This window comes from Blennius ocellaris (assembly GCF_963422515.1).
Source record: "Blennius ocellaris genome assembly, chromosome: 6".
NCBI classification, from domain to species: Eukaryota; Metazoa; Chordata; class Actinopteri; order Blenniiformes; family Blenniidae; genus Blennius; species Blennius ocellaris.
In genome coordinates, this window is record NC_137655.1 from 23,799,361 (window position 1) to 23,824,626 (window position 25,266).

A 25,266-nucleotide genomic window follows, 5' to 3' on the forward strand; every position below is an offset into this window, starting at 1 on the left:
TGTAAATCCTGACAGTTTGCTAAATACTTTAATGTAATCTAGACGGAACGGATCAATAAATCATCAGCATGTACATTTACCAGACTTTCAACATCACCAAACTGTACACCGTGAATGCCTGCATGACTCCTGATTCCCACTGCAAGAGGTTCTAAAACTATATTAAAAAGAAGGGGACAAAGAGGATCTCTCTGCCTCACACCACTCTGCAGTTCAAAATATTGCGATTGAGCCTCAGCTTGATCCATTCCAGCAGTCATATCCTCAACAAACCAATTATCCTGGAGGAGGAGGGGGTTGAACTTTTGTTTCGACAGGCTATTCTTGAACTGAAGTGAGACAGAGCTATGATCAGATATCAAAATATTGAGATATGTTGAGTCCACTAAACTGGGTAGTAATTCAGAAGAGATTAAAAAATAGCCGATCCTAGTGTAGGACTTGTGGACGTGAGAATGAAATGAGAAATCTTTACTAGTAGGATGTTGTAACCACCAGACATCAATCATATTCCTTGCTTTAATTAAATCATTAAGCATTTGCATTGAGGCAATGGCAGAAGGAGGTTTTGTTCACAGCCTGTCCAAGATGGGGTCTCAGTAGCAATTAAATTCACCTCCAACGATGACATTGGGACAGCAGGCTGGTATCATACCAACAGCCTTGACAAAAAGATCTGGATTGTCTATATTCGGGGCATAGATATTAATCATTATTATTTGAAGGAAATGTATATGACCTGAAATCATAAGGTATCTACTATATGAGTCCGTTGTCAGAGGTTCAAGGCGAAATGGGATATTTTTGCGGAGAAGAATAACGACCCCTCTGGCTTTGCAATTAAAAGGAGCTTGGAAAACCTGAGAAATCCAATTTGCTCTTAAACTGCGTTGTTCGTTTGGTCCAATGTGAGTTTCTTGAAGAAGAATTATGTTTGGCTTCAAGGATTTGAGATGTGAGAAAACACGACCCCTTTACATGACCCAAACTTCTGACGTTCCATGAGACCAAAGTTAAATTATCATTAATGTTGCTATGCACACTGTTATCACACATTGGCATGACTCCTGAGGTAAAGAGAGTTTGGTATCCACCCAAAACAACACATAATACAGTTAAACACAATACAAAATAACCATAGACAGAGGTGCAAAATGGCTCCTTTGCAATCAGAGTTTTCTCAAAGGTTGACTTGGACTCAGAAAAAAACTAAAGTTTCCAGACCACCAGTAAAATTTAAATGACTCTTCTATGGCCAATTATCTATCTGTAGTGAAAATGTCAACAAAATCTGTGCAGTAGATTTGACATAATCTTGTTGACAGACATGCAGACAGACAAACATACGCCGATGATTTTATTAATCTGTGTCAAGATTCTGTTTATGTATTGGAGATAAAGGAGAACAGTATAAAGCATGGTTGATAAACCATGCAAATACAAATAAATAAATACATAAATAAATGAATGAATGAATGAGGATTATAAGCTGGTTTCAGGGCACCCAAGATCACTGTGCATAGTGAAAATGTTTAAAGAACATTACATACGTTAAGAGAAAATAACATAAAAGTAGAACTTGTTGGAACACACTTATTCTATTGTAATAAATCCTGTACAAATGTGAAGTGTAATAAGGGATTGCTATGATGAAAACATTAAAAACATGACTGAAAAAAAACATAATACGTGGTTAAAATAAACTCACATCGCTGAAGATGACTCTCATCTTCCTGGCATGACCCATTGTTGGAGTTTCACTCTCGGCAGTGAAGTGAGCTCTCTCCCTTGCAGCCAGATCTGTGTATAAGTACTGCAGAGAAACAAAGAGGAAACAGTTAACTGATACAAAAAGCTGTATATAAACATAACACATGTGACAACCACTGCTGTGTGTGGGCTCACCTTGTTAGTGAGCTGCTGGGCCCACTTGGCTCTCTGGACATCCAAAGCTTGAGCGGTGAGGTTGACTCTGGCCATGTCCTGTTTGCTCTGGTATTTGTAGACCATCTAAAAAAACAGAAAGGAGATATGGGAGCCTATGAGATATGGCCTCATACAGACTGAATGATTTTAACACTCAGATATTGGCTTCATCTGAGATATGTAAAGGAATCCACAATCCCTCTAACACTATGAATTCTTCAGCTACAAGAAAGGATATGCCTATAAAGTGTGTTGTTAAAAAGTACATTTAGAAATGTACTTTTCATCCAGAGATCTGGCATTGTGAAAGGTTGATCGTATGTATAGACCACATCTTTAAATAACTACTCACGCCACTCATGTGTGTCTTCAGCTCGGTCACACGCTTATATTCAGGTGTGTCGAGCACTACGGAGAAGTTAGCGAGGTTCTTCTTCGCCTCCACTGGGTAGTTCTCCTAAAACAGTGGAAAACAAATGATGGTGAAGTCCCTGAAACAAAGCGGAAATGAAAAACACTGGTGTAAAAAAAAAATGATTGAAGAAAAAAAGTCATTGTACCCTGAATTTGGTGATGTTGCGGACGTTGACCATCTCCGGGGTGTCGTACAGGAAGCAGCCGAGGCCTCTGAGCCAGGTCAGATCCTCTTTGTATTTCAGCTGAAAGCACAATTACACCTCACCACTATGTTCTTCACGGCAGATTTTCCAGTTGACTTGTGGATGGTTATTTGAAAGCTACCTCGCTGGTGATCTCATTGACGTGGTGACAGTGCAGCAGCTCAGGAGTGATGGGCAGAGAGATCAGCTGGCCTCTGCTGTTGTAGTACTTCTCTTTGTAGCACAGCTAAAGAAAAACAGTCACGTTGATCACAAACAATTGTCAAGAATCATGAGAATTATTCAGACTGTGTGTGGAGTTCTCACGTTACTGAGGTGCTCCTGGTTCATCTTGACTTGTTTGATATCAGGAGTGTCGTAGGTTGTGTGGATCTTGTCCTTCTGCTTGTGGTAAGTCTCACGATACAGACGCTGAGGAGGCAAAGAAACCAACAGAAGATATCGTTTTAACCAGAACAGTTAGAAACACTCACAGTACAGTAATTAAGAAGTATTTCAGTGTACTTGTATCTTTTTATGTTTATGCAAAGTATATAAAAGCCTCCTCGAGATTTTTGACATTATAATAGTTGAACAAGTCGTCACATTTCGCAAGATTGATCAAATGAAGGCAGATTTAAAATCAAGTTTGACTCCAAACATGTGCCCCATCTGCACCATCAGTAGAACAAAGTATAAACAATCCATTAATGGAGTTCTTCTTTTAGTATTGTTTATGTGTACCATGTAGCATCATTAAAACTCAGCTTTGACAGTAACTAATTCAAGCATGTCAATTCAATATTTTCAAAAAAATCTGGCACCATGTAATTTGTTCTACTGCTATGCATCTACAGCCAAAACGCTCTACGTTTTGACTGCGTTATCTTACGTCATTGACGATCTTGTGAGCTTTTCTTGATGCGACAAAGTTGACGCCCTCTGGATGAAGAGTGTATGACTTGGCCTTCGTCATCTCGTAGGCCTCCTTGTATTTCACCTACAGAACGAGAGCAATCACATCTGTCACAGTATGGAAAGTGACAGCAGCTGTGAATGCTTTCAAAGCCGGAGAAGAACCTACGTTGCTGGAGATAACAGTGTTCTTCTTGGCCTGTTTGATGAGCGGCGTGTCGTGGGGCAGGGAGTAACCAGTGGGCATGTAGTTCTTATTAGCCTCTTTGTAGATGTTCTGAGAGAGAAGAGAGAGTTTTAAAAAAACAAAAACACATGCACACTGACAGATGTGCAGAAGTACACAGGCAGAATTAACGAAGTGAGTTGAGAACTGAAAGTCGATGAAGCTGATGTTTGCAAAACGAATAAATAGCTGTTCCTTACTCAAAAAGAAGTGATTTGTATGGTGACATTAACTCAATCCTACATGTCATGTATAGTCGTAGTGTGTTCACTCTGATTCCTTCAATGTTCTTCCAATCCTGTCATGATATTGTTTGGTCTTCTGGTCTTTCTTTGCTTCACTCTTATCAAGTTGTCTGTCAGTTGATTCCTGATTTTTTTCTTAATCTTCTCTTAGTTTGAAAACCGGCCCAGTTCTAAGATCTTTCTTGAACAAAAAATGTTCTTCTATCAAGGGAGTACAAAAGGAAAGGGGGCCCATTGCAAACTATATCAAAGAATGATTGAAGATAGAAGGAAACATCGAACCAACAGCAGGAGAATATGTGTGTAACGTGTTCTCCACATCCTCCTCAATAGCCTGGGTACATTTATTTGTAAAAGAGAATGGCCGGTGCCTCCTGAAGATATTGACGATAACAGCAAAGAAAGAAATCACTTGTTGTCGGCTTCAAACAAATCCACCAGAAATCGTCAGAGATAAATTAGATGAAAAGATTAACCATCCTTTTGAGATAAAAGATATTTACATCCCAAGATGGACAAAATGGACAGAGTATTTGGATACTTGGAAAAAGGAAGTGGTTGGTGGCCTTCCTCCTCATCCCCACTGCTCATAATCTCAAACACTGGTTGAACTTGTATTTTTCTATCAGCTGCTGGATGTAACTGTTTATTTATGCATTAATTTTTTTGTGTGAATGTAATTCCCCTGCTGATTCTGAATTTGTATGATGACATAAGTATATGCTTGTATGTTCATGTGCAGTACATTTCTTGTGTTCTTTTGGAAAAGAATTTCAGCAAAAACTCTGTTCTCGATCTCAGTCATCTCTAATTGGAACCTTTGTCCCTTCACCTTGGCTGTGTGTTTGGCCAGTGTCCTCTTTTTCTACCACACTTGCATAAACCATTGCAGCAGCACGACAAACAAATAATCTCTTACGTCACTCTGGATGTAGTTGGCCAGGCGAGCTCTCTCAGTCTCAACGGTGACAGCGGGGGCCGTGTTGGTGCCCTTGACATTGGCATTGTAGTCGGAGTGGTAGTGCAGCTGGGAAAAAAATAAGAAAGGACAGAGACGTGAAATTCAGGCCATTTGTATAACTTTATTGAGGTATTTGTGAAAGGAGATGAACATTTGATAAGACTTACATTACTGAGGTTAACAGCGTTCTGCTTGGCAGTCTCATACACCGGAGTGTCAGTCACCACAGAATAGTCCTTGAAGGCCTCAATGCCCTTCGCTCTGTACTTAGCCTGCAAAACACGGCAGTCAGTGACTGTACTAGATTACAAAAAGGAAAATTTAAATACGTGAAACAAGATTCTGGTGAAAAGTAAGAAAAGGAAAGCAGCATGTTGAGCTAACCTCACTCTGAAGGTCACCAGCGTGCTTCACACGGAGGATTTCTGGCGTGTCCCAGGCATAGCAGCCAATCCCCTTCAACCAGTTCAGATCATCCTTGTAGAAGATCTGGAGAGAAAATCACACGCTTTTTTAGATCTGTGCTAATTGGAGCAACCCAAATCAGTCAAAAGGTCTTGGAGGGAAACAAAGAGTTGAATTTAGCCTCGTTGGACTTGAATCCTATCTATTGATTTTCAAGGTAATTATTGTATTCTTCATGTCTACAGATATATATGTGCAGGTGCGTATGTTTGTGAAGAGTTATATTTCATTGAACAGTGACATTAAATAGACATTGGTCAATAAACATGCCAGTTTCATTTGATATTTTACTATTATAAACATTATTATCTCTTCTTCATAAGGGTAGTAATATGAGTTGTTTCATGGGCGCAACATAAAGTACAGTTTTGGTTCACTATGTATTTAAATTATATGAAAAGGTTTACAAGCTGTGAATTGCTTGTCTGCTTTATGTTATTTAGAAATGAAAACAAAAACATCAAACTTGACTTTTTGTGGTGAATATAACCTAAGAAAGCTGATGAACGTAGGAGGAGAGCGGTCACTCACATCACTGAGCTGCTCGTTGACTTTGCGTGCCTGAACGTACACCTGCATGTCGGGCAGGCAGATCCACTGGTGCAGATACTTGCGGTAGTTGATACCGCTGACAGTGGACTGGGTGTTACGTGCAGACAGGATCTCCAGCATGTCTGGGGGGATGTGGTTCTTGGCTTTGGACTTCTCATAATCTTCCTTGTACAGACGCTGGAAAGAAGAAGGACAGAGTTGAGATTTCAGGACGCACGTCTGTTAAAATGGCATGTGATGATTGGATCGATCATCATGAATTTACTCACATCGAGAACCAGCTTTCCAACTTTCACGCAGCGAGCTGTGGACGGATCGTCCTCCAGGGACTTGGGCAGACTGTAGAGGGACTTGAACTTCTCATAATCCTCCTTGTACTTCACCTAAATGTAAAACAGTTCACAGTGTCAAGATACTTTACTCCAGTGGAAATAAAAGCAAAAATGTTCATTCTTTACTAAAGGTAAAGCAGTACTGGTTGTAAAATGGTAAAAAGTTCTCATCGATTGCTTCTTTAAAGGTTTATTTCATCTTTTTGGTGATAGAGGTAAGATCATGAGCATATATACATGTGCACAGACATACTATAACTAGTGTCAGAGGAAACATAAGCAAATAGTAAGGAAGCCTTGGAAAAGCTTGCTTTGATTCAAATGTAATGCAATGCCTAATTTCTATCACTACAACTGATAATACCAAATGAGGTTTTCCTGCTCAAAATGCCCTTTTCACCCCCCTTATTGATCACATTCTTAACCCTAGTTGTTCGTTGTGTTACAGTTCATATTGCCGAAGCATGTTAATTGTTTTAAACTTAGCATTTGGGGGCATGGCTTGATTGGTAGAGCGGTCTTCCAACCCATGTCCACCTGCCCACATGCTGAAGAACACTTGAGCAAGACACTGAAGGTGAGTGACAGCACCGAGCATGGCTATTGATGTGTGAACATGTGTGAGAATTGGTAAACTTGATTAACCATGTAAAATGCTTGAGGATTGCTCACATAGTTTAAACGTGCTTTATGAGGGCAGTCTATTTACATTTAGCATCCGTGTTAAAGTACTATCACTAACACTCCATAACTTGCCATTCTTAACTTAAATACCATATCAAACTGAATTTTACTGCATCTTTGCATCTGCTAATCAACATTTCCTGTGATGACAATAAAGCTGCATCTAATCAAATATGCTTATCAAAAAAATACATATTTATAATATACGTGCATAGGAGACGATATGTATCTTTCTTCTTACTTTTTCTCTTTGTTTGATTGCTTTCTTTCTTACATGTTTGAAATGTATATAATATCATATCATATCATATCATATCATATCATATCATATCATATCATATCATATATTTAATTACATAAATAGGGGACATGTCATCTCATAAATTATAGACAATGGTAAAAAACAATACTATTAGATTTTCTTGGGGAGTGTATGTGAATCATTGATGGAGGGGGGCACCATAAAAATCTTGCCTAGGCGGCTCTGACTGTTGTTATTGTATTAGTATGTTTGTCAGGGTGGTAACAGCAGCTTAATCATTAGATTAAGAAGCTCTTCTCTCAACTCGTAACATAGTTTTTTAATGTGAAATGTAATTGTTTTCTAAATGACACAGTTATAAATATAATTATCTGTTCTTGGTTTAACATGATCACTGTTAATTGTGTGGCTAAACATTATCATCAGCTGCTATCACTATAACTGGTACAGAAGGTACAGAGGAGAAAGTATATCTCTGAAAGAAAATACCTTAAGAACAAGTCAGATTTCAACTTACACTACTGAGGATGACCTTCTGGTTCTTGGCGTGCTTCATGGCGTGGGAGTCGTGTGGGATCTGGTAAGATGTTGCTTTGACTTTGTCCCAGGCGGCGGTATAGTTTTTCTGTTGAAAGTCAGAATGAAAGCCTGACACAATGCAGATTTCTCATTTTATATCACACACAAAGAGAAATCTGTATCCTCACTTACGTTGCTGAAGAAGTGCTTGAAGTTGTGGCATCTGGCATAATCGTAGGTGTCCAGAACGGTGGTATAGAGATGCTTCTCCTTATGGTAGGCCTCTCTGTAGTTAAGCTGTCAGTGAAGATCACATTATTATCACACACATGTATTTCTTTTTTACTTAAATGTATTCATGGTCTTCTAAAGTTGCAGCTCGCTCACCTCACTGGCCCAGGTGTGTCCCAGGATAGCAGTCACATAAACTGGAGTGTCTGTCACGATGGAGTAGTTGTTGAAATCTTTCTTGGCTTCAGTTCTGTACTTGAGCTGTGTTGGAGAAGATTACACATGTAAATGCAGAGGAAACGGTACATCATGTGGAATATTACTGTGATTTAAAATGTTTTTACTCACCTCACTCTGAAGATCGTAGGACTTCTTGGCGCGGATGATCTCGGGGGTGTCCCACACGAAACAACCGATCCCCTTCATCCAGTTTAGGTCCTCCTTGTAGAACACCTGTTAGCAACACGCAAACAAGACATTATACAAAGTCTCTCAGGTTAGTGGTCATTCTGTTTACGTACTTGTTATTTTCTCCTCAGCTTGCAAATTATACATTGCATTTCAAAAGGAAGTGGTTAACAAAGCGCGAGAGGATGGGAAGAGGATGTAGAGAAGGAATATGAAACAGAAGGCCCGTAGGTCAAAGCACCAACCAAATTGCAAACATTTCAACAAATTTAACAAATTGCCTAAGAGTAGTGAACGTGCCATGTTGTCAGGGTGAGTTTGTAAAAACATGCATAATGCGAGAGTTATAGGAGAAGTTTACTGGACATTTCACTATATTTTTTTCCAAGAAGATTTCATTAAAACTGACTTTGTGTTGTGATTGTACTAATTTTCGGTCATAATTGTATGGTTTGGTGAAAATACAGGCTTTTTCATCACTTGTGCTAAAAGTAATTCTTTAAAGCTTCAATTTAAAGGTTATTATGGCACTATTTCACCGGTCCAACCCACTCCGGATGAAATTGGGCTGAATATGGCCCCTGAATTAAAATAGGTTTGACACCCCTGATGGGGAACAAGTGAGACATGCAGGCGAGAGAAGAAGCAAAACGTACATCACTGAGGATCTCATTGGTCTTGCGGGCTCGAATGGCATCCTCCTGGTCAGGATGGCAGGTCCACTGGTGCAGGTAGGTGCGGTACAAGACATCGCTCAGCATGTCCTGGCAGCGCTTTGCTACCTGGTTAGCGATGATGTCGGGTGGGAGATGGATCTTGGTCTTGGTGTGGTGGTAGTCCTTATGATAGAGCCTCTGTACGATAACAAAGAATGCACATGTTTTTATCATGTTTAAATATTCGAATGTGAATTAGAGTCAAAGAAAAAAAAAGAAAAGATAACGTGTGGATCAGAGAGGTCATGTAATAAACAAGGACTCACCTTTAAAATGAGAACTACAATCAAAATAAATTAGAGTACATGATATTAGTTTTGACTTTTGTAAATCTGTACTCAGCAGTGCATTAAAAACATCATCTGCATGCACTTTTTGTTTTGTGAGAAACTATCAGTTTGTGAGACTTAACACAGTAAGAATAGGTACATGTACATAATCTGTAACTACTTGGTTGCCCTTAAAAAAAACACAGAGTAGTTATATTGGGGCTGCACAGTGGTTAGCGCCATGAGTTCAAGTCTGACCTGGGGCCTTTCTGTGTGGAATTTGCATGTCCTTCCCGTGTGTGCATGGGTTTCCTCTGAGTGCTCCAGTTTACTCCCACAGTCCAAACGCATGCATGCATAACCTCATCTATGAAAATGACACTTTGACCTTTTTTATTTTTATTTTATTTCAAGGCTGCAGTAGTAGTATTGCATTATTTAATGTAGTCAACATAGTCAACGTACCAGGCCCTTGCCCTTCTCCTGCTCTCCACAGCGAACCACCTCAGGGAAGTCCACCAGCGTTCCAGCCATGTAGTGACCTTTGGCCTTCTCATGGCCGTCCTTGTACTTGGCCTAAATGATAAATCAAAATCACAGAAATCATTAGTCTGTTCACTGAAGGCCAAAATAAAGACTAATATGTAGAAAAGCGACTCACGTCACTAGCGATCTCTCTGCCCTTCTTGCCGCTGACCAGTGGAATGTATTCATGGTCCAGCTTGTACCCGAGAGCCTTGGTCGAATCCCAGTCTGATTTGTAGAGTTTCTGAAATAATGAAAAAAAATTCAGATACGGTATGTGTTGTAAGATGAACTGATATTGAACTGATATTGTAAACAAATGGAGCAAGCTGTATTTTCACCTCGCTGATGTTTTTGGAGACCTCCCTGCTGTGGGCAAGTTGAGGAGTGTCATCTGAACCAATGTAATGACCTTTCTCTGCATTGAAAGTCTCATGGTACTTCAGCTGGAGCACAAAGAAAACACATAATTCAGATCATTGCTCATTAATATGTTTTTAGAAGTTCTGGTTTTCTAAATGAGAGGCTGTCCATACATCACTGAGGTTTGCGGCATTCATCTTAGCCAGGACGATCTCAGGCCGGTCCACAACCAGCGTGAATTTTCCAAAGTTGTCCATGGCATGTTTCTTGTAAAGCCTCTGCACACGAACATAACAGCATCCAGGTGAGACACAGAGTACTGACATCGTAATGAGTGAACTCCATCAAAGGAGAGATAACAGTAAAACGTACTTCATTGAGAATCTCCTGGGCCTTCTTGACCTTGACGTGTTCAACAGAGTCAGCTGCCACCCAGCCACAACCACGAATCCATTCGAGATCAGCTTTATACACATTCTGTCGACACAACCAAGGCAAGAAATGAATACAAAGGTTCACAACATTTCACTGAAGGAGTCCAGTAAGCAGGTTAATTGGCTCACATCACTCTGCAAGTCGTAGACTTTGCGGGCCTGGACCACGTCGTTGGAGTCCGGCAGACACGTCCACTGGTGCAGGTGAGTTCTGTAGTTGAAGTCGTTGACCTGGATCTGGCATTTCTTGGCCAGTTCCAGATTCAACATGTCCACAGGCAGGTGGAACTTGGTCTTGGACATGTTGAAGTCCTTCTTGTACAGAGCGTCACTGGCGATCTTGGCTGAGTTGATGGCCAGCATGATGAGAGGGTCGTCCTGGACGCAGCGAGCACCGATGTGGTGGCCCACCTGCTTACGGTACGACTCCAGGTATTTATGCTACAAGACAAAAACGACAGTCTCCTTATTGTATGGTTCACAGAGTCAAAGCATGCTAATATACCTGTTACGATGAAAGAACTTTATTTCACTACTTACACTGCTTTGCACTTTACTTGTCTGGATGCACTGCTTGATCGGCACAGCGTCTCCAGGCATGAAGTACCCGGTGGCTTTAACTTTGTCCCAGTCTTTGGTGTACAGTTTCTACAAGAAGAGAAAATAGTTATCATGGATGACGATTCCCTCCTATTAAATAGAATTAAAAGAAACTGGTAGAAAAACATTTTAAATTAACATATGCAGCCAAACTTACAGGGTGAACGTTCTTCGCCACCTCTCTTGCTGTGGCAAGTGATGGAGTGTCCACAAGCGTGTACTTGGTCTTGTCCTGATGCCAGGCCTCACGATATTTGGCCTAAGAGGAACAAGAGAGGAGGAATATGAGCCCCAATAAAATCCCTGCTCATTACTAGGGTCCAAAATTTCTGAGTACATCTACAACAACAATTATTGAGAAGCGGTATTTTTGGTATCAGGATATATTTAATGATAAATAAAATTCACATGTGGTCCAAAAGTTGATGAAATTAACATTCTGAAATTGATTGTGAAACTAAGGCACACATCACTATTTTAGATTCAATAAGGTTCCACGATGACAGGGCAGAGATATAAAAACGGTGTCCGTCTCCACAAGAATGGCAGAAACTCTTAAATCAATGTACTTTTCATGTTGGGACATGAGTTGGTTCTGGCACCAGTTGCACTTTTTCTATATTCACCCACAATTTTATCAGCTGATTCACCTCTACAAGAGCCTAAAATTAAAGTTAAGTAATGCCATGTTTGTGCACTTAGAGTAGCAGTCACTCAAAAGTTATAAAGTGACTCACTGCATCATCTCGTGATAAAAAAGTGGTATTACAAGACTGATCGTCAATTCCAGTTCTCCTTTACCTCATTGAGAACCGCAGCAGCATTCTTGGCACAGATCATGTCAACTCTGTCAGTTGGTACAATGTACTTCTGCTCATCCAACTTGACCCGGTAACCTCTCTACAAAACGAGACAACACAAATCAAATGAACATATCATTTTTGGAAGATTTCACGTCTTTATATGCATGGTGAAGGCAGGAAGTTACTCAGAGGTCAAACTTACGTCAGCCAGGATCTTCTGTGCATTCTTCACCTTCAAGACTTCAACACTCTCATGTGGTATCCAACCACATCCACGTAACCATTCCATATCAGCTTTATACACAGCCTGGGGCCACAAAGCACACAGATGTGTAAGTCACTCAAACAAAACCACACTGTATGTGAATAGTGTATGTGACTGGACATACGTCACTCTGCAGATCATAGGCCTTCCTGGCCTGGACCACGTCGCTGGAGTCCGGCAGACACGTCCACTGGTGCAGGTGAGTCCTGTAGTTGAAGTCGTTGACCTGGATCTGGCATTTCTTAGCCAGTTCCAGATTCAACATGTCCACAGGCAGGTGGAACTTGGTCTTGGACATGTTGAAGTCCTTCTTGTACAGAGCGTCACTGGCGATCTTGGCTGAGTTCAGAGCCAGCATGATGAGAGGGTCGTCCTGGACGCAGCGAGCACCAATGTGATGGCCCACCTGCTTACGGTATCCCGTCTTGTATTTGTACTGAAGGAGAAAAGATCAGGAGTCATTTAAAATGTAGAAGATGAATCTTCCATGAATATTTATTTTTCTCTTACATCACTGATGATATCTCTGGAAGCCCTGGCTTTCAGTACTGCTATAGCATCCTCCTTGACATGGTAGGCTTTGGCCTTCTGGTCATCCCATGCTTTTGTGTACAGTTTCTGCAAAGATCAATGAAAGATTAGAAAATGCATTTGAGCAGGTTCACATGTAATAAAATGAATGCAAAATAAAGTGTTTGTCTGGTGCACTGCTTTGAATTATGCTACTTACATTGCTAACATTGACAGCATTGGCCCTGGACAGTTCAAAAGTTGGCGTGTCAGTGGGTATGTGAATGGTGAGCTTGTCTTTATCCCACACTTCCCTGTATTTCCTCTGCAAGGAACAAAGAAAAAAGACATCAGATTAAGTATTTGGTCTCATCTCACATTTGATTGACTGGTTTCACCACTCACTTCACTGAGGTTGTCAGCGTTTTGCTTGGACAAGACGATGGCGGGAAGGTCGACGACGCTGGTGAACTTGACGGTGCTGGGGGGCTGGCGGTACAGCCGCTCATTGAGAATGGTCTGGGCATTTTTAGCTTTGATGACGTCCACAGATTCATGAGGTGACCAGCCGCATCCCCTCAGCCACTCCAGATCAGCTTTGTACACAGCCTAAAACACAAATATCATCTTTAAGTCTCAATCGTTATGTAATTTTGTTGTCTGTGTGTGTTTCAAATGTGTTTGTCTTTTGTCTTACACTAAAGCATGCACACATATATATGTGTGCTTGCTTTAGTGTTTTGTGAAGCTCTGAGAGGCTTTTTATTGTCTGATATTTGCTTTATGAATAAAGATGAATGAATGAATGTCAGCTAATTTTTAATTGCCATTGAATCCCAAAGGCTTTACCATGAACATACCTTATTGTAAGGATATATTAGGAAGTCTAGCAGGCAACTGAAGAGTTGTAAATGGAGCATGTGGCAGTGCCCATATAAAATATGATCATCTACTTGTGCATATATAATCTATCAATCTCTTAACTACTGGTAGCATGTTGTATCTGGCTAAATTATGCTAATGCTATCATGTTAGGGTAAACAGAGGCTCAATGCAGTGATAGACCTGGAATGTTGCCAGCTGTGAAAAATGTGTTTGTTTTGTTACAGTGAGATTTCAAATATGCCGTGATCAGTTGTTGAAAATATATTGACTTGTCAAGCCACATTCCTCAGTGGCCTCACAGAGGCGCTGTTGTCTAGCATTTGGTTGTTTCTACCCTCTTCTCTCTCCTCCCCTTGTTGTGTTGCAAACAGACATGTTGAGTTGTGTTTCCAGAAGCTGAGACACTGGGGGCATTAATGACCCGATTTGGTTCACCTGCGACGACCAGGTGGAACTCGTTTCTCCTGCTGATCATCAGCACTACCTTCTACTTACTGCACTACTGTACGTTATTAGTTTTCTGTGCCGCCGCTAATTCTGCTCCTTTCCGTCTCCAGTCTGAAAACCTGCCTGACTCTGCTCTTGCTTCTCCCGGGACCGGAGCATCCTTACTCCCTCAATCGAGCTGCGATCGGACCCAACTCCTGCCCGACAGCATCTCCAGCTGCCCCAACTACTTAGCCTTGGCCATCTGCCACCAGAGCCGAGGTGACAACTCAGATTTGAAAACCCGCCGTGGTAGGACCACCTGGTCTGCAAAACCTGCTTCGGAGGATTCATTCGACCCTGAAAACCCGCTCCTGGAATCATTCTCAGATCAGAACCTCGCTCCTCCTTCGGACCATGGATCAAAGTTAAGACTTTCATTCTCAGCTCAGCTTCTTTTAAGTTCATAATTTACTTTAATAAACTCTCAGTAAGAGTACTCGATTGTCTCCTGCTTGTTCATCCACACTTGAGCCTCAGAAACCACATCGTGACACGAAGAGTAATTGCAAATGAGCATTATGATTTGGATGCTCAGCACTGCAAATTTAGCATAGACTCACGTCACTCTGCAGGTCATAGACTTTTCTGGCCTGCACCACGTCGTTGGAATCGGGCAGACACGTCCACTGGTGTAGGTGAGTTCTGTAGTTGAAGTCATTCACTTGCTGCTGGCACTTTTTGGCCAGTTCAATGGTCAACATGTCCCCTGGGAGGTTGTATTTGGTTTTAGTCTTGTGGAAGTCTCGCTTGTAGATGTTGTCGCTGGAGATCTTGGCCGCATGAGCGGCCAATAAAAGCAGTGGGTCGTCGTTAATGCTGAGGGCACCAATGTGATGGCCGCATTGCTTGCGGAAACCAGCCTTGTATTTGTACTGAAAACAGAAGCAAGGAACTTTTACTTAGTTACATAATGCACAATGTTAGAGCTCTGGAGAGCATTTCAAAGCGAATGAAAGAAAAAAGGATTTTCTTACATCACTGACGATATCTCTGGAGGCTTTGGCTGATAAAACAGAAATGGCATCTTTGGGGAGGTAGTAGCCTTTATTGATCATATCCATGAATCCTTCACGGTAGTATTTCTGTGGAAGAAAACAATATCATTAGGATGTCAAGCACTCTGTATGAAGAGAACTGTGTATTGGATACCAGTTCATTCAATTAACAGCCACCTGTAATGTATAAATTGACTATAGAAGGACAAGGAAAGATGTTGCTTTACATGGCTGGTGTTGAGTTTGTTCTGCTGAGCCAGGATGATCTCTGGAGTGTCAGGCATGACGTGAATGTTGGTTTTTTCCTTCTCCCAGACAGAAATGTAGGCTTTCTGTAAACATCAGAGGAGAAAAGAAAGACCATTTCAACCACAGAACAATCTGACAAACAAAGCTTTTTGGAGTTTTATAAGAGCTCAAGAACCTTCACTTTCCTCAATATAGACAATTACTTCATTGCACATTAAATAACAGAAGATAAGAAGACAACACAGGAGTGAAAGCAATTGGAAGTCATCTAAAAATCTGATCATGACAAACAAAGTAGTTTTTGGTCTTTTTGTCTTGCATCTCACTTGGACGTTTGGATGAAAAGACACATACCGATAAATAGAGTCCACATTGATTTCAAAGGACATCCCGTCGTGAATTTTCTAACAGAATCTAAAAATATTTTTCTGATTTTGATCTCTCATCTATATAACAGTGAGTAAAATGTGTTGTTTTATTCGTACCTTGTCCATGTTCTGAGCATTGGCCTGAGCAAGTGCATACGGCATGTCAGTAGTTTGCACTTTGAACTTGAATGTGCTGGGATGTTGACGGTATTTCCTCTCGCTAAGAATCTCTTCTGCTTTCTTGGCTTTCTCCACGTCCACTGAACCTATAGGGACCCATCCTGTCCCCTTGATCCATTCCATGTCAGCCTTGTAAACAGCCTAAAACAAGAGAAAGAGGAGTCACATCAGAATTGTAGGAAGTAATATCAACTCTGTGTTTAGCAAACAGTCTGAGGCAATACTGACATCACTCTGAAGATCATAAGCCTTTCGGGCCTGGACCACGTCAGTAGAGTCTGGTAAGCAGGTCCAGTTGTGCAGGCGAGTCCTGTAGTTGAAATCGTTGACTTGGATCTGGCATTTCTTGGCCAGTTCAAGGTTTAGCATGTCCACAGGCAGGTGGAACTTTGTCTTGGACTTGTTAAAGTCCTTCTTGTACAGAACATCACTGGCGATCTTGGCTGAATTTAAGGCCAACACGATGAGAGGATCATCGTTGACGCTGAGAGCTCCGATGTGGTGGCCCACCTGCTGCCGATATCCTGTCTTGTATTTGTACTGTGTAAACAAAATAAATGAATGTGTTTACATGATGCCATGTGTTGGGAAACTAATTTTTCAAACAGAATTGTGCTTACATCACTGATGATATTTCTTCCATGTTTGGCAGCAATGATAGAGACAGCATCCGGCTTCATGTCATACCCCTTTCTGAACATCTCTTCAACACCTTCTCTATACAATTTCTGTAAAGGAAATTGAAAAAGGTGAATAACAAATTGTAAACTGGATTGTCGAAGCAAAACAGTCAAAACAGACCAAACTTACCCGGCTAATGTTGTAAGCATTCGCTTTGGAAAGCAACATCTCAGGCATGTCAGGGATCACATGAGTCTTTACTTTTTCAGCCTCCCAAGCAGCAATGTAGTTTTTCTGGGGTGAGATGCAAAATAAATTGCATAAATATTGAGAGAAGCGTAAACAAACGAGACAAAAAAGATAAATATTCAGTTATCTACCTTGTTGATGATGTCAGCATTCGCTTTGGCCAAGACCATAGGCATGGCGGTCATGTCAGTTGTGTATTTGAGCGTCTCGGGTTTCTGTTTGTAAAGATGATCGCTGAGGATTTTGGCTGCATTCTTGGCCTTCAGCACATCAATCGACCCGATGGGGATCCATCCGACGCCTACAATCTCATCCAGGTCAGCTTTGTAAACAGCCTGTTCAATAAAAGAACAGATATGTAACACTGAAGCACACCAGCGCAGTTACACTTCATGAAGCACTGCAGAGCTCACATCACTCTGCAGATCATAGGCCTTCCTGGCCTGGACCACATCATTGGAGTCCGGCAGACACGTCCACTGGTGCAGGCGAGTCCTGTAGTTGAAGTCGTTGACCTGGATCTGGCATTTCTTGGCCAGTTCCAGATTTAACATGTCCACAGGCAGGTGGAACTTGGTCTTGGACATGTTGAAGTCCTTCTTGTACAGAGCGTCACTGGCGATCTTGGCTGAGTTCAGAGCCAGCATGATGAGAGGGTCGTCCTGGACGCAGCGAGCACCAATGTGATGGCCCACCTGGTTCCTGTAGCCTGTCTTGTACTTGTACTAATGGAATAAGATGGAAAGCAATCAGATTTGTGTGCTGTTCATGTGACATAGTATGATGAAAAAGGCTCAGTAGAGACCGTTGCTTCCTTATACAGCTGAAACAAGCCTGCTCCTCTTGTCCCTGGCTGACTACTTTCAGCTACAGAGAACTTGAATGGAGCAGAGCGCCTTATAAAAACACCACTTTCTCATCTCAGAGACATTTTCTCCTGACTGACTACAAGCCAAGAGTTAGCTGTATTTCAACAATTGAACTCACCCTGTTCTATGTCCCGTGCAGTGAAAGGAAGTACCGCCTCCTTAAAACCTCAGGAAATAGACTAAGAAAGAGTTTCAATGGCTAATGAAGTGCCAAAACCAATACATTCCCTTCTGGTTTGCTATATTTCTATTCTATTGATTCAACACCAGCTAAGTGAAGCTGACTAACACCAGTGGTGTTCAGTCAGAGGCATTAATCTACAAGTGATGGTGAGTGCTAGTTTTTTGGTTTGTTTTTGTTTTTACTTTCTATGGATTAGATGGTGCTGCTGTTGGCACTCAGTGTTGTTTATTGATTGTAAAGTGGTGCATCCCATACAATAGTGCACACAGACAAAGCGCGCATGCATGACAGTAGTGCACGAGATCTCTCCCCCCCACGCGAACCTGTGGGAAACACTGGAAAATGGTGTGATGGTGATGCTGCACAGTGGTGTCTTGATGTGTTGTGGTGGTTGATCAGCTGTCGTGTTGTTGTGGATTAAGTCCTGATCTATAATAGTAGCCTTACATTGGATTTGGCTTGTGATTGTGTTTTTACTGTAGGGCACAATGTGTGGCAGGGTTCGAGTGGGGGCAGGGGTTGGGTGGTTGGGAGTGGGGGGGGGGTTGTATTTTGCTACTGCTGGCCCTGACTGAAACACCACCACATGCTACTGACTAACACCCCATTGTTCCTCAATAATGACAACAAATATATTTTCTATTATGATGTATTTTTATTCTACTATGTTCTATAAACAATAAACAGATCCAAAATATGTGAATATATGAATCACTTACATCACTGGCAATATCTCTTGAGGCCTTGGCAGATTTGACAGAGACTGAATCTGGAGGGAGGAAATAGCCTTTCCTGATTGCAGCCTCAAAGCCTTCTCTGTAGAGTTTCTGTAAAACAAGACATATAAATTAACAATTGCAGGACATTAGCATCAATTTCTTGCTCATACAAGCTGGACACAAGACTTGGTCCATAAACAACAGGAGATTTCTAAAATCTGTCAAAATTACTGTTAATAGTAAAACATAACCTGCAGTTTAAGATAAACTCAGGCTATACATTTAAAAGGATAGGCATCATCTGATCCCAAAGAAAAATGATACCAACCCTGCTAATGTTGATGGAATTTTGCTGAGAAAGGATAATCTCAGGAGTGTCAGGTTGAATGTGCAGCTGCGTCTTATCCTTCTCCCATGCCTCGGTGTAAAGATGCTGCAAAAAAACAATAAACAGACTGTGTTAAACCATATGAGTGATGGACAGCCTGCATGGAATGGTATTTGAACGCAACCCCACCTTGCTCATGGTCAGAGCGTTATTCTTCGCCAGGACAAGGTTCATGGCATCAGTGGGGCTGGTGAATGGAACAGTGCTGGGGTGCTGACGGTACAGCCGATCAGTCAAAATCTCTCCAGCTTTCTTGACTTGCTCAACCTCGATTGAGCCAATTGGGACCCAACCCAGACCCTGGAGCCACTTCAGGTCAGCTTTGTACACAGCCTGTAAAGCGTCAACACCAAAAAGTTTATTTGAATATTTGTGGTGTCAGACACATTCAAAAACAACAAATGAATCCTCACTCACGTCACTCTGGAGGTCATAGGCATGTCGGGCCTGGACCACGTCGCTGGAGTCCGGCAGACACGTCCACTGGTGCAGGCGAGTCCTGTAGTTGAAGTCGTTGACCTGGATCTGGCATTTCTTGGCCAGTTCCAGATTCAACATGTCCACAGGCAGGTGGAACTTGGTCTTGGACTTGTTGAAGTCCTTCTTGTACAGAACGTCACTGGCGATCTTGGCTGAGTTCAGAGCCAGCATGATGAGAGGGTCGTCCTGGACGCAGCGAGCACCAATGTGATGGCCCACCTGCTTACGGTATCCCGTCTTGTATTTGTACTGAAGGAGAAAAATAGAGGCACACACAAAGTACAGTGCAATACAAAAAATTATTTTAAAAAATTGCAATTTGAAAAAAACCCAATTATCTTGACATAATGAGGAGCACTTCCCTGCAGCACAATGTCAAATGTGTAACAGTGCTTTTCAGGTACATGATAGAAATTTAAACACTAACGTCGCTGGCGATGTCCCTGCCGGCCTTGGCAGCAATGACTGAGACGGCATCATTGCGTAGATCATAGCCCTTCTTTTTGGCATCTTCATTTGCTTGTTTGTACAATTTCTGCAAGACAAACCATCATCCCACAGAAGAGAAATGTGTACATTATCGACCACTAAAAAACTCTTTAACTCACTACACCATTGCAGTTAATTGGTCACATACCAAGCTGTAGTTGACATTGTTTGCCTTGGCGAGAAGAACATCCATTGCATCGGGCATGACGTGGATCTTCGTCTTCTCTTTGTCCCAAACTTCAGTGTACGCTTTCTAAAGTTACAGAAACCAGCATGAGGATTCAATCAGATTCTAACTTAAACATTTTGTGGTTTTGTAGGTTAAACATCATTTTTTACCTTGTTCATAATTTGAGCGTTGGCTTTAGCCAGCACTATGGGCATGTCTTCGGTAGTCACTTTGTACTTGAAGTTGCTCGGGGGCTGACGATACAGTCTTTCACTAAGCGCCTCACCGGCTTTTTTCACTTTCTCCACATCCAGCGAGCCTATCGGCACCCATCCAACACCCTGCAGCATCCTGAGGTCCTCTTTGTACACAGCCTAAAGGCAAAAAAGAGGAGGAGATTAAAGACTAATATAATATTTACAGTTAGCTATTACTCTAAATATATTTCATAATCTGGTGGAAACAACATACTTACATTTGTGGCTTTATATATATTTCTTAATAGTGATTTGAAGTTATTTTAAATGTTTTTATATGTGTGTGTGTGTGTGTGTGTGTGTGTGTGTGTTTTATATTTTAAATGTTTTTCATTGAGACAATCCATAGATGTGTACTCACGTCACTCTGGAGGTCATAGGCATGTCGGGCCTGGACCACGTCGTTGGAGTCCGGCAGACACGTCCACTGGTGCAGGTGAGTCCTGTAGTTGAAGTCGTTGACCTGGATCTGGCATTTCTTGGCCAGTTCCAGATTCAACATGTCCACAGGCAGGTTGAATCTGGTTTTGGACTTGTTGAAGTCCTTCTTGTACAGAGCGTCACTGGCGATCTTGGCTGAATTCAGAGCCAGCATGAGCAGAGGGTCGTCCTGGACGCTGCGGGCACCAATGTGATGGCCCACCTGCTTACGGTATCCTGTCTTGTACTTGTACTAGAAAGCAAAACAAAATAGAGTGAGAAAAGCTTTATATTTCGTGATTTAGAGTACTAAATGCATAGTAATAGGAAATGAGACACAGCGACTCACATCACTGGCAATGTCCCTGGAATTCCGGGCTGCAATGATGGAAATGGCATCATTGCGGAGGTCGTAACCCTTCTTCTTGGCATCTTCATATCCCTGTTTGTACTTTTTCTGAAAAATAAATGTAAACATTCCATGAATTATGTGGCTTGGTTTTGCAGAGCAATCCTCTCCCAATCGGAAGGTTTGATTCCCATCTCAACCTGTCTACATGCTGAAATGTCCTTGAGCAAGACACTGAACCCCAAACTGCTCCCAGTGGATGGACTGAGCACCTTGTATGGTAGCTGCCTCCATTGGTGTGTGAATGGGAAAATGTGATTGACAGTTCAAAGCACTTTGGGGGCTGTTTATGTGGTGGAAAAGTTTTATACAAGTGAAATACATCTACCATATAAATATGCAGAGTTTTTCAACTGTAAGTGTAAAGACATTGACGTTTCCATATACCTACTTGACTAAAACTCCATTATTGTTATCTCATTCAATTAAAACTTCTGTCACAGTGAATGTTTTCTGTCTCATGTCACGCTGTTTGTTGTTTCAGGCTCCTTGATTTCACCTCCCAGTGTCTGATTACTGTTCCCTGCCCTGATGTGTGATTGTCTTCACTTGATGACGGCACTTCGTTTTTGTTCCAGTCAATTCTAGCATTCTGTTCCTGGTTCCTGATCAGCTTTTTAACTGACTATGCTTCTGCCCAGCCCCAAAGTAATATCTGGATGCTGACCCTCCCCTGCATAGCTTTCACTTCACCTACTCTCTGACACTCCTGTCACTGGTTCTGACCCTCGGCTCAGCAACAACATCTCTGCTGCAATGCCCTCCACCTCCCCCTTTTCCCAGTGCTTTAAAGAGAGCTATTGTCTTGCCTTCTGCTGTGTCTGGTATTTTGAGTCCTCCCCTCACTCATGACAATTTCTAAATGTATTATTTATTGTAGCTCTGAGATGAAGTAGTGGAAAGTCAAAGGTGTACCAATGGATGGATCGCTTAAAGCAAACAGCATTTAACTAATAAGACAAATAATTTCACAAAACAGTTGCTTCATTTTATTGCATATGACTCCACAAAAGTAGTCACGCAATTCTAAAAACATAGTAAAAGAAATGTCCCCTTCGAAACTAATAAAGTATTTTCTATTCTATGCTAACGTAAAGGCACCCTTGTTTAATTAACAATTTTAACCCAATGCGCCAAACAAAAAGTTTGCTACAAACAAATACTGTATAAACATTACCATTCGTCATAATTCTGTGCTTACCTCGCTGTAGATGACATTGTTTGCTTTGGCAAGAAGAACATCCATAGCATCAGGCATGACGTGGATCTTTGTCTTCACATTGTCCCAATTTTCAACATATGCTTTCTGTCGATACAAAAAATGTGAGAGGTAATTACATTATGAGCTTTGTTAATATTCTCTTTGGCAGAACAATTTAACAGAGTAATAAGTTGCTGAGGAGCTTTGTGATAATTACATCGAATGACGGATAAATGTATACCTTGTTCATAACCTGTGCATTGGCCTTAGCCAACACAATGGGCATGTCTTCAGTAGTCATTTTGTACTTGAAGTTGCTTGGGTGCTGACGGTACTGTTTCTCACTCAGGATTTCAGTAGCTTTCTTTGCCTTCTCCACATCCAGCGAACCTATCGGCACCCATCCAACACCCTGCAGCATCCTCAGATCCTCCTTGTACACAGCCTGAAGACAGCAGTGTTTATAGTGATGAAAAAGAGTCTGAAACATTGCAAAAGTGGCTCGCTAAACTGTTAAATCCATAGATGTGTACTCACGTCACTCTGGAGGTCATAGGCATGTCTGGCCTGGACCACGTCGTTGGAGTCCGGCAGACACGTCCACTGGTGCAGGCGAGTCCTGTAGTTGAAGTCGTTGACCTGGATCTGGCATTTCTTGGCCAGTTCCAGATTCAACATGTCCACAGGCAGGTGGAACTTGGTCTTGGACTTGTTGAAGTCCTTCTTGTACAGAACGTCACTGGCGATCTTGGCTGAGTTGATGGCCAGCACGAGCAGAGGGTCGTCCTGGACGCAGCGAGCACCGATGTGGTGGCCCACCTGCTTACGGTATCCTGTCTTGTACTTGTACTGGAAAATTACAGAACAACCAATGAAGACAGGAACAATAAGAACAATGATACAAATAAGAATAAAAGGAAGAATAATTGCATTGGAATTATGAATTATTCCAAACACAGAAAATGTAATAAAATTGTATTGTACGTCGCTGGCAATGTCCCTGGAAGCCCTGGCCGCGATGATGGAAACAGCATCATTGCGTAGGTCATAGCCCTTCCTCTTGGCATCTTCATTGGCCTGCTTGTACATTTTCTGCATAAAAAAAGGAAGAACCTTTTTAGCATCTTATTACATTTTTAATATCAGGTGTATAGTGTAAAGGACTGCTACAAGAGTTGAACAGAATTTGATGTTGCTCGAGACTCACCACACTGTAGTTGGCTTTGTTTGCTTTGGCCAGAAGGACATCCATGGCATCAGGCATCACGTGGATGGTGGTCTTGTCCTTCTCCCAGGCCTGAATGTAGGCTTGCTGTGATGTAAAATGTTTGGATTAAGTCTTCAAATGCAAAATAAATAAGCATTTCAAAGGTTTAATTGGCCAGATTAAGTCCGTTCTAATCCTTATGCTAATTTGAATGAATGACGAGATTAAATTTAGATGCCAAAAGATGTTGAAAGGGCATCACTACATGCTTATTCTCTTTTTTCAGCAAAGAGAAAGCTGTTTACAATAATTACTGTTTTAAGGTTTAATGTTGTGACAATAGAGGAGAAAATGTGAATATCTAAGTTTTAAACATCAGTGTTAATCATGTACAACCTGTCGACGCTGATGATGTGATATTATTTGTTTACAGAGGAAAATAATTCCTTTTAAAATAGGAACTATTCAGTGTAAAATAAGTTAAAAGTCTTATAAACTTTGGTGTTTATATATATAGTCATTGTGAGAGTATTTCTTTTCATGTGAATGAAAATGAAGGGTGAAATTGTGATTTTATACCTTGTTCATAATTTGAGCGTTGGCTTTAGCCAGCACTATGGGCATGTCTTCGGTAGTCACTTTGTACTTGAAGTTGCTCGGGGGCTGACGATACAGTCTTTCACTAAGCGCCTCACCAGCTTTTTTCACTTTCTCCACATCCAGCGAGCCTATCGGCACCCATCCAACACCCTGCAGCATCCTGAGGTCCTCCTTGTACACAGCCTGGATACAACAAAACAAGACCATCACAGTAAAATTCCTCCGACATTAAGATACTTAATACGATATGATATTAATACAAAGTCACTCACATCACTCTGGATGTCGTAGGCGCGTCTGGCCTGGACCACATCACTGGAGTCTGGCAGACACGTCCAGTTGTGCAAGCGGGTGATGTAGTGGGCATGGTTGACCTGGATCTGGTTCTTCTTGGCCAGTTCGAAGGCCATCATGTCCACAGGCAGGTGGAACTTGGTCTTGGACTTGTTGAAGTCCTTCTTGTACAGAGCGTCACTGGCGATCTTGGCTGAGTTCAGAGCCAGCATGAGCAGAGGGTCGTCCTGGATGCTGAGAGCACCGATGTGATGGCCCACCTGCTTACGGTATCCTGTCTTGTACTTGTACTACAGAAATACAGAAAGCAAAAGCAAGTTTTGAACACCCCATACAGAAGTAGATGATGTACTACTGAGTATAAATACAGTCAGACACATACATCACTGGCAATAGTAGTGGAGAGTTTGGCAGCCTGAACTGCAATGGCATCAGCACCAACATGATGACCCTTCTTCTTGGACAGCTCGTTGTCCAATTTATACAATTTCTGAAAAGGAGACAATGAACACAATTACATATATTTAACAACTATGCAGAAGAAATTACATAACACAGACAGTGAGTGAAATCTACGTTTATATTACAGTACCTCACTGTAGTTTTTCCTATTATCTCTGGCCAGAATAATGTCCATTGCATCAGGCATGACATGGATTGTAGTTTTGTCTTTGTCCCAGGCACTGGTGTATGATTTCTAAAAATCAAGAATATGGTTGTTAATTGGATTTCAC

At 41.6% G+C, this 25,266-nt stretch overlaps 1 protein-coding gene across 26 annotated transcripts in view; it reads right to left on the reverse strand.

Annotated features, from left to right (window-relative positions):
* neb (nebulin) overlaps window positions 1-25,266 on the reverse strand; it is a 97,574-nt gene that overhangs the window by 47,488 nt on the left and 24,820 nt on the right. For all 26 annotated transcript variants that reach the window (XM_080497641.1, XM_080497629.1, XM_080497624.1 and 23 more), the window contains 59 exons: window positions 25,125-25,229; window positions 24,915-25,022; window positions 24,511-24,822; window positions 24,218-24,421; window positions 23,639-23,743; window positions 23,416-23,523; window positions 22,969-23,280; window positions 22,673-22,876; window positions 22,432-22,536; window positions 21,171-21,278; window positions 20,763-21,074; window positions 20,315-20,518; window positions 20,124-20,228; window positions 19,914-20,021; window positions 19,424-19,735; window positions 19,136-19,339; window positions 18,947-19,051; window positions 18,619-18,726; window positions 17,260-17,571; window positions 16,978-17,181; window positions 16,787-16,891; window positions 16,597-16,704; window positions 16,205-16,516; window positions 15,914-16,117; window positions 15,407-15,511; window positions 15,159-15,266; window positions 14,745-15,056; window positions 13,216-13,419; window positions 13,031-13,135; window positions 12,811-12,918; window positions 12,425-12,736; window positions 12,238-12,342; window positions 12,034-12,132; window positions 11,390-11,491; window positions 11,173-11,280; window positions 10,762-11,073; window positions 10,571-10,675; window positions 10,372-10,476; window positions 10,177-10,281; window positions 9,972-10,079; window positions 9,776-9,886; window positions 8,982-9,179; window positions 8,266-8,370; window positions 8,074-8,178; window positions 7,879-7,983; window positions 7,685-7,792; window positions 6,159-6,272; window positions 5,869-6,066; window positions 5,257-5,361; window positions 5,040-5,144; window positions 4,831-4,938; window positions 3,610-3,717; window positions 3,418-3,525; window positions 2,853-2,957; window positions 2,668-2,772; window positions 2,487-2,585; window positions 2,279-2,383; window positions 1,906-2,010; window positions 1,709-1,813 (listed from right to left, as the gene is read on the reverse strand). In XM_080497641.1, coding sequence (XP_080353767.1) covers window positions 1,709-1,813; window positions 1,906-2,010; window positions 2,279-2,383; window positions 2,487-2,585; window positions 2,668-2,772; window positions 2,853-2,957; window positions 3,418-3,525; window positions 3,610-3,717; window positions 4,831-4,938; window positions 5,040-5,144; window positions 5,257-5,361; window positions 5,869-6,066; window positions 6,159-6,272; window positions 7,685-7,792; window positions 7,879-7,983; window positions 8,074-8,178; window positions 8,266-8,370; window positions 8,982-9,179; window positions 9,776-9,886; window positions 9,972-10,079; window positions 10,177-10,281; window positions 10,372-10,476; window positions 10,571-10,675; window positions 10,762-11,073; window positions 11,173-11,280; window positions 11,390-11,491; window positions 12,034-12,132; window positions 12,238-12,342; window positions 12,425-12,736; window positions 12,811-12,918; window positions 13,031-13,135; window positions 13,216-13,419; window positions 14,745-15,056; window positions 15,159-15,266; window positions 15,407-15,511; window positions 15,914-16,117; window positions 16,205-16,516; window positions 16,597-16,704; window positions 16,787-16,891; window positions 16,978-17,181; window positions 17,260-17,571; window positions 18,619-18,726; window positions 18,947-19,051; window positions 19,136-19,339; window positions 19,424-19,735; window positions 19,914-20,021; window positions 20,124-20,228; window positions 20,315-20,518; window positions 20,763-21,074; window positions 21,171-21,278; window positions 22,432-22,536; window positions 22,673-22,876; window positions 22,969-23,280; window positions 23,416-23,523; window positions 23,639-23,743; window positions 24,218-24,421; window positions 24,511-24,822; window positions 24,915-25,022; window positions 25,125-25,229 — 8,979 coding nt within the window. The remainder of the gene's footprint in view (window positions 1-1,708; window positions 1,814-1,905; window positions 2,011-2,278; window positions 2,384-2,486; window positions 2,586-2,667; window positions 2,773-2,852; window positions 2,958-3,417; window positions 3,526-3,609; window positions 3,718-4,830; window positions 4,939-5,039; window positions 5,145-5,256; window positions 5,362-5,868; window positions 6,067-6,158; window positions 6,273-7,684; window positions 7,793-7,878; window positions 7,984-8,073; window positions 8,179-8,265; window positions 8,371-8,981; window positions 9,180-9,775; window positions 9,887-9,971; window positions 10,080-10,176; window positions 10,282-10,371; window positions 10,477-10,570; window positions 10,676-10,761; window positions 11,074-11,172; window positions 11,281-11,389; window positions 11,492-12,033; window positions 12,133-12,237; window positions 12,343-12,424; window positions 12,737-12,810; window positions 12,919-13,030; window positions 13,136-13,215; window positions 13,420-14,744; window positions 15,057-15,158; window positions 15,267-15,406; window positions 15,512-15,913; window positions 16,118-16,204; window positions 16,517-16,596; window positions 16,705-16,786; window positions 16,892-16,977; window positions 17,182-17,259; window positions 17,572-18,618; window positions 18,727-18,946; window positions 19,052-19,135; window positions 19,340-19,423; window positions 19,736-19,913; window positions 20,022-20,123; window positions 20,229-20,314; window positions 20,519-20,762; window positions 21,075-21,170; window positions 21,279-22,431; window positions 22,537-22,672; window positions 22,877-22,968; window positions 23,281-23,415; window positions 23,524-23,638; window positions 23,744-24,217; window positions 24,422-24,510; window positions 24,823-24,914; window positions 25,023-25,124; window positions 25,230-25,266) is intronic.